The sequence below is a fragment of the Callionymus lyra genome, chromosome 9 (assembly GCF_982586985.1).
Source record: "Callionymus lyra chromosome 9, fCalLyr1.hap1.1, whole genome shotgun sequence".
Lineage (NCBI taxonomy): Eukaryota > Metazoa > Chordata > Actinopteri > Syngnathiformes > Callionymidae > Callionymus > Callionymus lyra.
In genome coordinates, this window is record NC_141826.1 from 23,336,926 (window position 1) to 23,354,395 (window position 17,470).

Below are 17,470 nucleotides of genomic sequence, written 5' to 3' on the forward strand. Positions count from 1 at the left end.
AAATGGCAAATTGTTTTCAGTTTAACTGTTATGTTAGTCTCGGTATAATTGTTGATCGATAATCTACATTCATCTACTTTGATTTTAAACAAATAACATAATGAATCAAAACCAAAATATGTCGTAACATCAGCTTTAAAAGCTGCTGGAGTCACTGTATCCTCTTGTCCTCAGTCCGCTATCTGACAGGATTTAATTGTTTCTTAAGCTGTGGAGGACTGCTGCCATCTAGAGGCCGGAAGTTTAATTGCAACACAAATGGGAATAAAACGCTGTGAATATTTGAACGTTAATTGTGAATAATAATAATAAAAAAATCGAATTATTTTATTTGATACACATTTAATTTAAATATACACAACAGAATAACTATGATATGAATACAATATGGTTTAAAAGCAACACAATTAAAAAAAAAAAAAATTAATTAAATAAAATAAATAATCATTAAATATTGATACGGTGACAGAAAACATTGCGATATATAAATATTTCTTCTATTATATTTAATAAAAAAAAAGAAGTCACTTTGAATGAAAAAAACACAACTTGTGTTTCTTGTATTGTTTTTATTATTTAAAAAAAAAAACCTCATTCAACACTGGAAGAATAAACACTATATAAAAATAATACTTTACAAAGATATGATAATTATGCTACATTAAATCAAGTTTGATCGTCAAGTCAAAATAAATACAATCTTAAAAGTGCATCTAGAACATGTTCTTCAGAGAGACCTTCTCCAGCGAGACCTTCTTCATCGAGACCTTCTTCAAGCGAGACCTTCTTCAGCGAGACCTTCTTCAGCGAGACCTTCTTCAAGCGAGACCTTCTTCAGCGAGACCTTCTTCATAGTGACCTTCTTCAGAGAAACCTTCTTCAGCGAGATGTTCTTCAGCGAGACCTTCTTCAGCGAAACCTTCTTCAGCGAGATGTTCTTCAGCGAGACCTTCTTCCACCAGAACTTCTTCAGCGAGACCTTCTTCAGCGAGACCTTCTTCAGCGAGACCTTCTTCAGCGAGACATCATCCTCACAAACTCTGAAACGAGAACCAGAAGGTCATCAGCTCACCCCACGACTCGGGGGTCCACGCGGTCTCACCCTCGAAGTCCACCAGCCCGTCTCCGTTGAGGTCCACGTCCTGCAGGATCTCGTTGATCTCCCTGTTGGTCACCTGTTCTCCCATCAGCTTCTTCATGGCCTCACGAAGCTCGCTCAGGCTGATGCGACCGTCGCCGTTGGAGTCGAACTCCTTGAAAGCGTCGCGAAGCTCCTTCACGCCGATCATGTCCGCCGTCTCCGCCAGCATCTTGGGTCCCATCAGCTCCACGAAGTCCTCGAAGTCCACCTTCCCTCCACCTGACGGCACGCAGACTCAGATCCTCTCATCCTCTCAGCGACTCACGGGTGCGACTCACAGATCTGCTGACTCAGCTCGATGAGCTCCATCTCCGTGGGCATGTAACCCATGGTCCTCATGCAGTCGCCCAGATCCTTGTGGCTGATGTAGCCTTTCTTGTTCTTGTCGAACTCCAGGAACGCTTCCCTCAGCTCTGGACACACGAGGCTTGGTGAATAACTATCAAAAGGAACATCGAACCTGCGACTCACCGTCCAGTTCTTCAGGTCGCAGCTCTCGGTCCTGTGGAGACACAAGGTCAAATAAGCTATGTTTGATTTTTATTCCAACATAACATCTGTATTGATAGTTTATTGATAGTTTCTGCTCAATGATGTTGTTCTGGTCCCGTCGCGCTTCACTGACGATGTTGGTCGATAACTTTCCAGAGACTGGACTGACATGTTTGGGAGGCAGTGATTTCATGATAGTGTCATGATAGTTTCATGATAGTTTCATGATAGTTTTTAATGATAGTTTCATCATAGTTTCATCATAGTTTTTAATAATAGTTCCATGATAACTTCATGATAGTTTTTAATGATAGTTTCATCATAGTTTTATAATAGTTTTGAATAATAGTTCCATGATAGATTCATGATAGTTTCATCATAGTTTCATCATAGTTTCATCATAGTTTTTTTTTATAATAGTTCCATGATAGCTTCATGATAGTTTCATGATAGCTTCATGACAGTTTCATCATAGTTTCATCATAGTTTCATCATAGTTTCATCATAGTTTTTTTTTATAATAGTTCCATGATAGCTTCATGATAGTTTCATGATAGCTTCATGACAGTTTCATCATAGTTTCATCATAGTATTTTTTTATAATAGTTCCATGATAGCTTCATGATAGTTTCATGATAGCTTCATGATAGTTTCATCATAGTTTCACCATAGTTTTTAATTATATTTTAATGATAGTTCTTAATCATAGTTCAATGATAGTTAATGATAGTTTCATAATAGTTTTTATGTTAGTTTAATGATAGTTTCACGATAGTTTTTAATGATAGCTTCATGATAGTTAAATAATATGTTCATAATAGTTTCATCATAGCTTCATAATAGTATCATGATAGTTTCATAATAGTTTCATGATAATTTAATGCAAGTTCTATGACAGTTCCGTAATAGTTACATGATAGTTAATGATAGTTTCATAATAGTTTATGATAGTTTCATAATAGTTCATGATGGTTTCATAATAGTTTTTTGATAGTTTCATGATAATTTAATGATAGAGTCATGATAGTTTCATGATAGTTCCATGATAGTTTCATGATAGTTTCATGATAGTTTTTAATGATAGTTTCATCATAGTTTCATCATAGTTCATGATAGTTCCATAATAATTGTTACTGTTTTGATGCTTTAAATACAAATAAAACCACAATTAACAAACAAATAACAAACAATTTCTAAAACACTCGTTTCTCTTCAATAAAGATTAAAATGTGTAAAATATTAAAAGTTGAGATCATTTAAAGCTCCTACCTTCTTCATTTGGTCCTTTTTAACGGATTCAATGTAGTTTTTTCGCTACTTTCTCCTCTAGTCTCTCCTCTAGTTTGTCCGTTAGATTCTCCTCTTGTTCCTCCTCTTGTTCCTCCTCTAGTTCCTCCTCTAGTGTCTCCTTTAGTTCCTCCTCTAGTTCCTCCTCTAGTGTCTCCTTTAGTTCCTCCTCTAGTTCCTCCTCTAGTTCCTCCTCTAGTGTCTCCTTTAGTTCCTCCTCTAGTTCCTCCTCTAGTTCCTCCTCTAGTTCCTCCTCTAGTGTCTCCTTTAGTTCCTCCTCTAGTTCCTCCTCGAGTGTCTCCTCTAGTTCCTCCTCTAGTTCCTCCTCTAGTTCCTCCTCTAGTTCCTCCTCTAGTGTCTCCTTTAGTTCCTCCTCTAGTTCCTCCTCTAGTGTCTCCTCTTGTTTCTCCTCTAGTGTCTCCTCTAGTTCCTCCTCTAGTGTCTCCTCTAGTTTCTCCTCTTGTTTCTCCTCTAGTGTCTCCTCTAGTTCCTCCTCTAGTGTCTTCTCTTGTTTCTCCTCTAGTTCCTCCTCTAGTTCCTCCTCTAGTGTCTCCTTTAGTTCCTCCTCTAGTTCCTCCTCTAGTTCCTCCTCTAGTTCCTCCTCTAGTGTCTCCTTTAGTTCCTCCTCTAGTTCCTCCTCGAGTGTCTCCTCTAGTTCCTCCTCTAGTTCCTCCTCTAGTTCCTCCTCTAGTTCCTCCTCTAGTGTCTCCTTTAGTTCCTCCTCTAGTTCCTCCTCTAGTGTCTCCTCTTGTTTCTCCTCTAGTGTCTCCTCTAGTTCCTCCTCTAGTGTCTCCTCTAGTTTCTCCTCTTGTTTCTCCTCTAGTGTCTCCTCTAGTTCCTCCTCTAGTGTCTTCTCTTGTTTCTCCTCTAGTTCCTCCTCTAGTTCCTCCTCTAGTTCCTCCTCTAGTTCCTCCTCTCACACAGAGCGTCTCTCCACGAGTCCGAATATACAGCAGTCGTAAGTGCATGAACGACCTCTGACCTCAACACTCTTCAATCCTGTCAAATGAGTCGGTCTGTGCCGGTCAGTTCTGTTAATCTCCTCCCCCTGAAAAACATTTCATCCACTGGACGCTGAGATGAAATAAACAAATCAATTCTGCTCGTGTTGTTGTAAAACAATCAACAATATTTCACTTCTGTCTTAGTATTAATTTAGGATTTTGTTATTGTTCAACGATTTATTTTAAACACATTTAAAGTGTTTTTTTAAACGTTGTGCCGTCAGTGAGACGACGCTTTGATTGACGCCGATGTGAGATTTGATCAGCTGACGAGGGTCATGTGAGGTCGATCCGAGATCACTTGAGTCGAGCAAAACTCAACAACAACTCAACAAGCAAAAAGACGAGATTATTGGATTTTAAAAACACATTCATGGATGTAATGATGATGTTTTCCATGTGTTTACAGTGGATTTGATCAGTTGACACTCGAGTTTGTTTCAATTAAATTCCCCAAATCTTGACACAAACAGATGCTCCTCCAGTATTTTGGCTTGAAAACAAATCATTTAAAATGCTTTTAATTTATTTATGTAAGGAAAAAAATATATATTTACGTAAATCAATGACTTTTACTGACATAAGTACTTGAAACGATCTTCCAGTCACTAATCTAAGCTATTTTTAAAAGAATATATCAGGTTTATTTGTCATTATATGAGTTAAAAGGCAAGTTAACACAAATTAAAAATTAAAATCTATATTATTTTAGATCATTTTAATAGACATGGCTTCGATATTTCCCTGAAAAAGGATGTTAAATATCCAAATAAATATATGTTGAAGAATGTTACTGTAGTACTGGTGCGAGCCGCTGGAGGTCGCTCTCGGACGGGTCAGTCAAAGTTCCATCAACAGATGCTGCGACTGTAATGATCGAGCTGCTATTTTTAGAATAACTTTGGGTTGATCTCAGGCTTGATGGGGTCACAGTGACCGGAAGTTGAAACTTCTGCTGGAGGATCTTTGAAGAGAAGTTTCGTAATATAGCGATGTTATAACGTGATAATATACTGTTGAATTATTGTATTACCTCCTGCCAGCTGCACATTATATATCAATCATTATTATTTATTATTTATTGTTATTTCTGATCAATATTGTTTTGGAAATTGTATTTATTTCAGATAATATTTATTTATTCAGTTGCTACGCAAATGTGTTTTTCTGGCCCAAAAGATATTTGATTACATTTAATTTTTAATGTGTTTTTAGTCAGTATTTGTTACTTTCAGGGCAAAATAATAATGATAATGATGAGGACAAATGTTATGATAGAAGAAGATGAAGATGAAGATGACGATGAAGATGAAGATGAAGATGAAGATGAAGATGAAGATGAAGATGAAGATGAAGATGAAGATGAAGATGAAGATGAAGAAGTAGATGAAGATGAAGATGAAGATGAAGATGAAGATGAAGATGAAGAAGTAGATGAAGATGAAGATGAAGATGAAGATGAAGATGAAGAAGTAGATGAAGATGAAGATGAAGATGAAGATGAAGGAGAAGATGAAGATGAAGATGAAGAAGTAGATGAAGATGAAAAACAAGGGAAAGGAGCAGGACAGGAAGAAAAAGGAGAAGAAAATAGGTGAGGAAAAAGATGTAGAAGAAGATGATGATGAAGATGAAGGAGAATATGATGAAGAAGAAGTAGATGAATATGAACAACAAGGGAAAGGAGCAGAACAGAAAGAGAAAGGAGAAGAAAAGAGGTGAGGAAAAAGATATAGAAGATGATGATGATGAAGATGAAGGAGAATATGATGAAGAAGAAGTGGATGAAGATGAAAAACAAGGAGAAGGAACAGGACAGGAAGAAAATAGGTAAGGAAGAAGATGTAGAAGAAGATTATGATGATGAAGAAAAATAAGTAGAAGGTTATGAAGAAGAAAACTAATAAAAAAGATGATAAAGAACAATAAGAAGAAGAAGAAGAACAAGAGAAAGAAGAACAAGAACAAGAAGAAGAGGAAGAAGAGTCTAAATGTATAATTCACTGATCTGGTGTCAGGTGTTTCTAAACTGGTGTGTGTTTCTAAGTCTGTCCATCCGTAGACAGGAAGTGACATCACTGTGAAGATCAAGTTTCTTCTCTTCTGGGAATCAATTAACATGTTAGCTAGCATGTTAGCATATCAATGTTAGAGGCTTTTCTTCTTGGCTTTCTGTGGTTAAATACATTTAATTTGGTTCTACTTTATAATCATTTACTGAGCACATAATGAAATATCAAACACACAGGTGGGTTTATCCCAGCTACCTGGGGTGTGTTGCACGGGACATTTGGTCAATCACCAGTAAATCAAAGTGCAAATAATAATAATAAAAAAGAGTAGGTCGTTTTTTATTTGATTATTTTAGGCTCTTACACACTTATGGGATCCAAACCAAACACCTGGTTATAAAGTAATATATACAGGAATATATATATATATATATATATATATATATATATATATATAAATGATTATAAAGAAGAGCAAATTAAAGCAAATTAAAATGATTTAACCACAGAAATCCAAGATAAATATATATTATATATTTATAAATATAACACAAGAAAAAATATATTTCATTCAAGTTGTTTCACCTTCAGTTGCCATAAAATCTGAATAAAAATGAAAGAGTTATTGCTAATAAAACTTAAAAAATGATCAATAATTAATCATTTTAATGTTCAGATTATGATAATATATTCCTTAACTCATCCCAGAAAAGAATGTGGGGAAATGTTTTTTAAGATTTGTGTTGTCACGGCAGCAGGTTAAGATAATATAATAAATCGATAATAACAAAAAAGTAATTTTAAAGTAAAGTAATTATAGTTACTAGTTACTTAGTATTTTATGAGTGCTATGGTCAACTGTATTAATCAACCAGAGAATGTAGATTTTCTTAGTTTCAAAAATGTATTTTATTTTTTAGTCCAGGGGTCAAAATCTAAGCTAAATGCTAACGCTAGTCCATCGACGCTCTCTTCCTGTGAAGAAGTTCTTCCTGTTTGTTTCTGCAGATAAATATGTTTATTATCTAAACTTCTTGTGTGTGACGTTCATATTCGTCGTCACTTTAATCTTCTCATATTCCAACACTTTCCTCGTGAGGTCGACCCGCGGACAGATGCTGCGACTGGTGTCGTGTGTCTCGACAGTTGAAGCCAAAGAGGATCGAGTTCATCGCTGTATCTGTGACGGATTAATGTTCCCAAGTAAAGAAGCTCTAATCTGCGCTCGCGCCGCATCTCCAGTGTAGCTTACTGGGGGGTCTGGGGTTAAATGGAGGCAGGAAATGTATGGAGGCGACCTTTGACCTCAGCGACCAGGAGGTCAGTGACGTTCAAAAGATTGAAGAAATATTTGTTATTGTGAGGCTCGTTCCAGAAATACTGTGTTCTATCTTTCTTTTATGTCTTCTACTCTTTCTTCTATTCCTCTGTTTCTACATTCACTTGACCTTCAGGTACTTTCATGTACTCACACATAAAAACTTTAAAAACACTTTTGTCTACTTACTTCTACTTCTACTACTATTACTATTTATACTTTTACTACTACTTCTAATACTACTTATACTACTACTTGTACTTATAATAATACTACTTTTACTGCTACTTATACTTATACTACTAATTCCACTACTACTTCTTCTACTAATTCTACTTCTACTACTAATACTCCAACTACTTCTACCCTCTAATACTACTTATACTTCTAATACTAGTACTTCTATTGCTACTTATACTTAAACTCCTAATTATACTACTACTTATTCTACTTCTACTTCTACTACTAATACTACTAATACTAATTGTACTACTTCTTCTACTCTTACTTCTACTACTACTATGTATACTTATAATTTTACTAGTTATTCTACTCCTACTACTACTTCTGCTACCACTACTACTACTACTACTACTACGTATACTTATACTTTTACTACTAACTCCACTACTTCTTCTATTTCTACTACTTTTTCTACTACTACTTCTACTACTTATTTACTTTAACTACTACTACTTATTCTATTACTTCTACTTCTTCTACTACTTCTACTACTTCTACTACTTCTACTACTTTTAATTCTACTTCGACTACTTTTTATTCTACTTTTTCTATTACTTCTACTTCTACCACTACCTCTACTAGTACTTCTATTACTATTTATTCTACTTCTGCTTCAACTTATTCTAATATTTCTTCTACTACTTCTACTTCTCTTTTCTTTTCTTTTCTTTTTCTCCTCTCCACCTTTTTCATTTATTTTTTCCATTCATTAATACTCTCATTCTATAAAATACTCTCAAATATTCCAGTACACACTCAGCAGGTTCATCATTCTCACTGCGTAAAGCGTGTCATTTAAGAGTCGTTCTTACTTGTCCAAACACAGAGTCCACGATGGGCAGCAGGTCCACAGGCTCCTCTTTCTCCACCTCCTTCTGCTGCCTGTGCGTTCCCTCCATCATCTCGTCCAGCTTCTCCTCCAGCTCTCGTTCTTCGGCGGCCGAGGGTCGTCGGACCTTCAGGCGGTTCCTCTGGCGAGGAGGAGGCTGAGCGGCGACCAGAGTGATGTCTGCGGCGCCGCCTCCCGACTCGTTGCTTCGCTTCTTCTGCTTCTCAACTTTCCTCTTGATGGCCGCCTGAACCTGAGGCGACGGCAGATCAGTGACACGAGCTCTCGGGGAACATGAGACGGAAAATACATTTGGACGAGAAGAACTAGGCTTTTGAAAGATATGAAGTTTTCTTGAACTTTAAAAAACGTTTAAAGTCCCAAGAACTGACCAGGATTTAAAAATTTAAAAAAGTACGCATGACTTTTGTCGGTATTTTTAGGAGACATTTAAAACAAATTGAATTCCAACTATATGTTTAAAAAGCAAATAATACATCTGACTAAACATTTTCACTCAATCAAAGAATATAAATCAGTTAACAGTCACAAGTTTTACTTGTACAAGTGAGAGAGACACAGAGTTTACATGTTTCTTTCTGAAGCACAGAGCCGTTAGTTCGCTGTTGTATCTTCCCCATAATTTAACAAGCTGTCAATCTTCTTACTCCAACGGATTTCCACCCAAAACTAACTTTCAATTTTCAAGGTCAGGGTTAGCGTTTTTCCAGAGATCGGATTCTGTCACAAATACATCCATATTCGCACGTATTTCTCTCAAACAAGCAGCATCGCGGACGTGAAATCAGGATTCAATATTTCTAGTTTCTTTCCTCTATAGACAGAATGTTTGTTAATATTATCGATATCCTTAAATCTCAAACGTATACATGTTCACTTATGTCGCCTCTAACGCCATCTGTTAGTTTTTGTGTAAATAATCCAGGAAACCTTTATTATAATTTTTACCAAACTATATATAACGTGGAGTTTCTAATTCCTATGAAACTCTTTTGATTTGTATGATCTTTGCCATATTATTTACTGTAATGAATGAATTTAATAACAAAATAAATAATATATATTTTTATAACTATATATATGTAAAAAATATAACTATCTTTAACCTGGAGTTTTTAATACCTATGAAACTCTTTTGATTTGTATGATCTTTGCCTTCATATAACAAGAATATTATTTACTGTAATGAATGAATTTAATAACAAAATAAATAATATATATATTTATAACTATATATATGTAAAAAATAGAACTATCTTTAACCTGGAGTTTCTAATTCCTATGAAACTCTTTTGATTTGTATGATCTTTGCCTTCATATAACAAGAATATTATTTACTGTAATGAATGAATTTAATAACAAAATAAAAAATATATATATTTAAAACTATATATATGTAAAAAATAGAACTATCTTTAACCTGGAGTTTCTAATTCCTATGAAACTCTTTTGATTTGTATGATCGTTGCCTTTATATAACAAGAATATTATTTACTGTAATGAATGAATCTCACAACAAAATAAATAATACACTATATGTATGTCAAAAATACAATGTTTTTCTTGCTAATCACGAGATATCTTACAAAAAAATACTTTTGAATATTTTTTTTGGTGTTAGTTTCCAATAAATTTAAACACTTCTGAGCCAAATAAGAAACGCTTTCACTGCAAAAATACGACAATAAAGTTTCAATATATACATTTTTTCCCATTGGTTTTAAAGCAGCAAATACAAGTTTCCGTGACGAGCGACAACACTATCACACAATGATGCTACACACCTGTTTGGCCGTCTTCTGCTGGGGCGCACTCATCACTGCAGCTCCTCCTGGAGTCGAACCCGACTCTCGAATGATCATGAACATCTCTCGCCCGCTCACTCGCTCTCTCTCTCATCTGCTCTCTCGCCCTCCCCTCCCTCGCTTCCTCTGATCTGATGCTTTTTGAGTAGAATTCTGCTTCAGATCCGCCTCAGGTGTGTTTTTAAATAAAACCCAGATAATCAGCTGAGGAGACACGATGGTTTGATGTCCTCAGAGTGAGGATGAAACGATGAAACGAGGCTCAGATCTTCTCTGTGCAGCAGATGAAAGTGATGTCAGACGAGCAGCTTCTGGTCCAGATGTAGGTCCGCGAGCAGCTGAGCAGGTTTTTATCGTCGCCTGTTGTCTCGTCTCTGGGATTGAGTTCCTCAACTCCTCCTCGACTCCTTTAGGTGACACTCTATACCTCCTGCTGTTTACTGTGGTTTCTTCCTGTAACCTCTCTCTCCTCCTTTTTCCACCTTTCCTGCTCCAGCGTCTCAACCTCTCAACTGTGTTTCCTGCAACTACCTCTTTATATATTTAACACAAACACTATTTATGGCTGATGTATACACTATATTTGAATATCTATGTTTGCAGTACATATAAGTATATAGCTATACAGTATATACAATATATGTATGAATATCTATGTATACAGTACATATACTAAAGCATATGTATCTATGTATACGGTACATATATGTATTTATCTATATATACAGTACATATAAATACATATATAAATACATGTATATAGTGTTTACTGTACATACATACATACGTGTGTATACTGTTTACATAGATACATACATATAAGTACTGTATACATAGATACATACATATATAGTGTATACAATAGATACATACATATATAGTGTATACAATAGATACATACATATGTATAGTGTATACATTAGATACATACATATATAGTTTATACAATAGATACATTCATATGTATAGTGTATACATTAGATACATACATATATAGTGTATAATAGATACATACATATAAAGTGTATAATAGATACATACATATATAGTGTATAATAGATACGTACATATATAGTGTATAATAGATACATACATATATAGTGTATAATAGATACGTACATATATAGCGTATAATAGATACATACATATATAGTGTACAATAGATACATACATATATAGTGTATAATAGATACGTACATATATAGTGTATACATAGATACATACATATATAGTGTATAATAGATACATACATATATAGTGTATAATAGATACATACATATATAGTGTATACTAGATACATACATATATAGTGTATAATAGATACATACATATATAGTGTATAATAGATACATACATATATAGTGTATAATAGATACATACATATATAGTGTATAATAGATACGTACATATATAGCGTATAATAGATACATACATATATAGTGTACAATAGATACATACATATATAGTGTATAATAGATACGTACATATATAGTGTATAATAGATACATACATATATAGTGTATAATAGATACATACATATATAGTGTATACTAGATACATACATATATAGTGTATAATAGATACATACATATATAGTGTATAATAGATACGTACATATATAGTGTATAATAGATACATACATATATAGTGTATAATAGATACATACATATATAGTGTATACTAGATACATACATATATAGTGTATAATAGATACATACATATATAGTGTATAATAGATACATACATATATAGTGTATAATAGATACATACATATATAGTGTATACTAGATACATACATATATAGTGTATAATAGATACATACATATATAGTGTATACTAGATACATACATATATAGTGTATAATAGATACATACATATTAGTGTACAAAAGATACATACATATATAGTGTATAATAGATACATACATATATAGTGTATACTAGATACATACATATATAGTGTATAATAGATACATACATATATAATGTATAATAGATACATACATATATAGTGTATACTAGATACATACATATATAGTGTATAATAGATACATACATATATAGTGTATAATAGATACATACATATATAGTGTATACTAGATACATACATATATAGTGTATAATAGATACATACATATATAGTGTATAATAGATACATACATATATAGTGTATAATAGATACATACATATATAGTGTATACTAGATACATACATATATAGTGTATAATAGATACATACATATATAGTGTATACTAGATACATACATATATAGTGTATAATAGATACATACATATTAGTGTACAAAAGATACATACATATATAGTGTATAATAGATACATACATATATAGTGTATACTAGATACATACATATATAGTGTATAATAGATACATACATATATAATGTATAATAGATACATACATATATAGTGTATACTAGATACATACATATATAGTGTATAATAGATACATACATATATAGTGTATAATAGATACATACATATATAGTGTATAATAGATACATACATATATAGTGTATACTAGATACATACATATATAGTGTATAATAGATACATACATATATAATGTATAATAGATACATACATATATAGTGTATAATAGATACATACATATATAGTGTATACTAGATACATACATATATAGTGTATAATAGATACATACATATTAGTGTACAAAAGATACATACATATATAGTGTATACAAAAGATACATTCATAGGTATAGTGTATACATATAGAAACAGTACAGGTCAAAAGTTTGGACACACCTTCACACATTCAAGGTTTTTACAATGTTTGTCACTGATCTTAACTTCTTAAACTAATGATTGAGTCATTTCTCTTTACTAAGCTGATGGTTTGTCAGGTTTTCTACTGTATCAACCTGTGAACTAAATACTGTTTCAGGCGACCGAAGGTCATCAAAGGGAAAGACAAATATCTGCGTAGTAGTCATCAGAGAAGAAGATGCTACTTTGAAGAAACTACTATATAAGAAAAGTTTGGTTTTGGTTTTGGTTTGTCTAAACATTTGTTCTGTATTGTATCTATCTATGCAGTATACATATATACATGTATATATATATGTATATATACATATGTATATGTCATGGTACAGATTACAATCCAGTAAGATCTGGAATCATACTAGTAAAGATTGGAATTCCAATATGAACTAGTACTAGTCCTGCCACTGAACTGGGATATTAATACTGATATGGGTTACGGTTAAAATAAAATTTTGATGTAATACGAATTCCTCCTATTAGAATTGGAGATTATCCTGGTAGAATTCCCATTTGTCCTAGTACAGATCGGAATTCCAATATTCAGATCCAAATACAGTAGTAGGAATTCCAATCTCTCCTAGTAAAGGTTGCAATTCTAATATTAAGATCCCAGTTCAGTAGTAGGATTCCAATCTGTACTAGTAGGATTCCAGATCCTACTGGATTCCAATTCATACTTTGACTACTTCATTACTTCCTACTAGAAACTAAGTACTATTACCTTCCAACACGATCAATCGTCTTGTTAAAGCAACTTGAAATAAGATCATCTCAGAATTTACAAGATGTTCTTTTGATCAAGACGCAAAGAGAACATAGTTTAGCGAGTAGTTCTCTACGGTCTGTCATCATCTGGTCCTGGAAGGAGGTTTTTAAGCTCTTGGTTCTGACTCTGACCTTCAGCGCCTCTGGTACCAGAGCGAGCAGGATTAATGTGGGATTGAACACGTCCCGTAAATGCTTCTTTTTTTAAAAAGGGGTCTTTGAACTTCAGGAGCTTCACTCCATCGGCTCGAATCCCAGACTTAGATGTGAAGCCTAATGTTCGTCAGGTCGTCCGAGGTCACGGTGAAGTGAATACACACGGAAAAGTACTCGTATCGAAAACACAATCATTTCTCAGGCGTGTGTTTTTGTACACATTCAATTCAATGATGAGTGACGAACAAATGAAGTCGTCATACGTTGTCGTCGCTCACTGACCTCGACTCGAACGCATCTGTTCTCCAAAAAAGCGTCGCAGCTGCGAACACGAGCTTCTTTGTTGATCTCATCAACACATGGCCTCGAACCACGTCCCGCGTTAATAATCTGGTCCTGGTGAGCTCCACTGAACACATGCTCACGCCTGTGGACGGGAGCGTGTGAACGTGTCTTCAGCTCCAGGAGACTCCAGCGCATCTGCAGCTTCATTTTCATAAAAGCTTCTATAAATATCCTTCGCCGTCGGCTGCTTCCTGTTCTCCTCAACTTTATTTTGGAGGAATAAGCCTCTATTTATCTTTATCTGCGAAAGTATTTCTTTATGAAACTCTGATGATTGCTCCTGATGATAAGGGTCCAGGGTTGAGTCAGTACTTGGGTGTTTTAAGTCAGTCTGTCAAACTGAGCCTGAGAGACCTGGGTGTTGTATTTGATAAAGACATGTCTCTTGTTCAACACTGAAGAAAACTGAACACAAACTGTTTCCTGTAATCCATGTGTTTGTGTCGTTTATACTATTGTAACAGTTTATACAAGAAGGATGTGTCTCGCCTGCAGTTCATACAAAACTCTGCAGCCAGAATTCTGAGCAGCTCCAGTAGAAGAACTCACATTTCTCTGATCCTTAAAACTCTTCACTGGCTGCCAGTTTCTTTCAGGATCATTTTAAAATTCTGGTTCTTACTTTCAGATCTATTCATGGTCAGACCTTCCTTGGAACGATCTCTGTGTTTGATGATCTACTGACTCCTTCAAAAAACATCTGTGTTTGATGATCTACTGACTCCTTCAAAAAACATCTGTGTTTGATGATCTACTGACTCCTTCAAGAAACATCTGTGTTTGATGATCTACTGACTCCTTCAAGAAACATCTCTGTGTTTGATGATCTACTGACTCCTTCAAGAAACATCTGTGTTTGATGATCTACTGACTCCTTCAAGAAACATCTGTGTTTGATGATCTACTGACTCCTTCAAGAAACATCTGTGTTTGATGATCTACTGACTCCTTCAAGAAACATCTGTGTTTGATGATCTACTGACTCCTATAAGAAACATCTGTGTTTGATGATCTACTGACTCCTTCAAGAAACATCTGTGTTTGATGATCTACTGACTCCTTCAAGAAACATCTGTGTTTGATGATCTACTGACTCCTTCAAGAAACATCTGTGTTTGATGATCTACTGACTCCTTCAAGAAACATCTCTGTGTTTGATGATCTACTGACTCCTTCAAAAAACATCTGTGTTTGATGATCTACTGACTCCTTCAAAAAACATCTGTGTTTGATGATCTACTGACTCCTTCAAGAAACATCTGTGTTTGATGATCTACTGACTCCTTCAAGAAACATCTCTGTGTTTGATGATCTACTGACTCCTTCAAGAAACATCTGTGTTTGATGATCTACTGACTCCTTCAAGAAACATCTGTGTTTGATGATCTACTGACTCCTTCAAGAAACATCTGTGTTTGATGATCTACTGACTCCTTCAAGAAACATGTGTGTTTGATGATCTACTGACTCCTTCAAGAAACATCTGTGTTTGATGATCTACTGACTCCTTCAAGAAACATCTGTGTTTGATGATCTACTGACTCCTTCAAGAAACATCTGTGTTTGATGATCTACTGACTCCTTCAAGAAACATCTGTGTTTGATGATCTACTGACTCCTTCAAAAAACATCTTAAGACACACTCTCTATGTTATCTTGACCTTTTAATATATATATTAACTATGTATTGTTTTTAATTGTTAAAGCACTTTGTGACCCTGGTCTAGAACGATCTTTACAAATAACATTTACTTTATTTTACTATACATTTATCCTATTGTATCCTTTCTTTTATTTACAATATCCACCTTGTTATTACATTGTTCAATAATAACTAAATTATAATTATCTTCATGGTGTTTTTTTTCTTCTTCATCAATTCACTTACATTTTAGGCTTTATTTTTTACTATTAATTTACTGCACCAAAACCTTTATTTCAATAACTAATAGCAACTGTTTTGATTTTGATGTTGTATTTAAAAAAAAAAGTTTTACTTTTTTTTCCTGAAAAAAATCTGCTGTAATTCTAACAATTGTATTATTTAATTTGATCTAAAGGTACCTCAAGAAAACTGTAAAGAAATCTTTACAGTTTAAATATTGCTATATTACAAGTCAACATTTATCAATTAGAATCGTTTTATTAAAAAAAAAAGTTTCATTTAAAGATGCAGTATTTTCACAAAATAATGAATATTCCTCAAGAACCTGAAACCACATGTGTTGGACTTTAAATATCCCTCATGTGTTATGACTTTTCCCAGGAAGTACTTTTGTAATTCCAACTAAAATATTATGATTTTCATTGCATTTAAGATGTAAGTAAGTAAGTAAGTAAGTAATATTTATTTATATAGCGCTTTTCGAGACCAGGATGTGTTTGTGATTCAAATAATTCTAATTTCTCCTCCCTATTCATTTAATTTCCTCCCATTAATCCGAGCCGTCGTTCTCTTGGTTAAATAATGACTTCAGTCTTCATCGTGAACTCATGATCCCAAGAGTTTTAACGTATAGTTTCTGTATAGTTTCTGTATCGTCTCCTGTTCCTAATGAAGCTTTGCATTAATCATCTTCAAACCTTCTCTCTCTCTCTCATCCATTATGGATCCTCGCAGCAGTACATTCATCACCGGACCAGGAACAGATCCATCACTGGAACCAACCCCGAAAAAAGAAGAAAGTTTTATTCCAGAACCATCTCTCGTCGTGATGTACGAGTTACAAGTTAAATAAAGTTGCATTGAAAGATCTTGTCTGTGACCTTTGTGACCCCTGACACCAGGAGCGGCGTCTGGGATGTAATTTAGAAGTGAAGGGTGTTGAGTTTCCAGCTTGTCGTCCAGACGGCAATCAGATCTAATTACAGATCAGCGAGGTCATGGGATCGCAGCCCGGATCTCTGTCTCTGGTAAATAAATATGCAGCTGACGCATGCGGCTCAGACTGAGCTTCATTATTTATTTCTTTACGCCGAAGCTGTGGGTAGTTAAGGCTCGTCTGAGTAACAAGATAACCTGAACTCATTTAATCAACTCATTAGAGAATTAAACAAGTCAGTGAGCGAAACCATCTGGTCACGTGATCACCTCAGGACGACGATACTCATCTTTAAATACAGATTTAAATACGTAGATAATACGAGATGTTTGTTTTATTATCGTAAACTCTTGAGGAAAATCGTTAAAGCTTAGAACCATGGTTCGTTAACACTTGGCTGGATATTTTCTCCCTCTAGTGGTGAA

At 34.3% G+C, this 17,470-nt stretch overlaps 2 protein-coding genes across 2 annotated transcripts; both read right to left on the bottom strand.

Annotated features, from left to right (window-relative positions):
* Nucleotides 1–901: 901 nt before the first annotated feature.
* Nucleotides 902–10,215, bottom strand: LOC148072311 (calcium-binding protein 2-like). The gene is made up of 6 exons (XM_087798519.1): nucleotides 10,132–10,215; nucleotides 8,310–8,579; nucleotides 1,613–1,643; nucleotides 1,420–1,554; nucleotides 1,103–1,360; nucleotides 902–1,040 (listed from the first exon to the last, which is right to left on the bottom strand). Exons 1-6 carry the CDS (start codon nucleotides 10,213–10,215, stop codon nucleotides 1,015–1,017), a joined length of 804 nt encoding a protein of 267 aa, XP_087654645.1. The 3' UTR covers nucleotides 902–1,014.
* LOC148072312 (uncharacterized) lies at nucleotides 2,931–7,108 on the bottom strand. The gene is made up of 2 exons (XM_087799654.1): nucleotides 7,022–7,108; nucleotides 2,931–3,830 (listed from the first exon to the last, which is right to left on the bottom strand). Exons 1-2 carry the CDS (start codon nucleotides 7,106–7,108, stop codon nucleotides 2,931–2,933), a joined length of 987 nt encoding a protein of 328 aa, XP_087655780.1.
* Nucleotides 10,216–17,470: the final 7,255 nt, after the last annotated feature.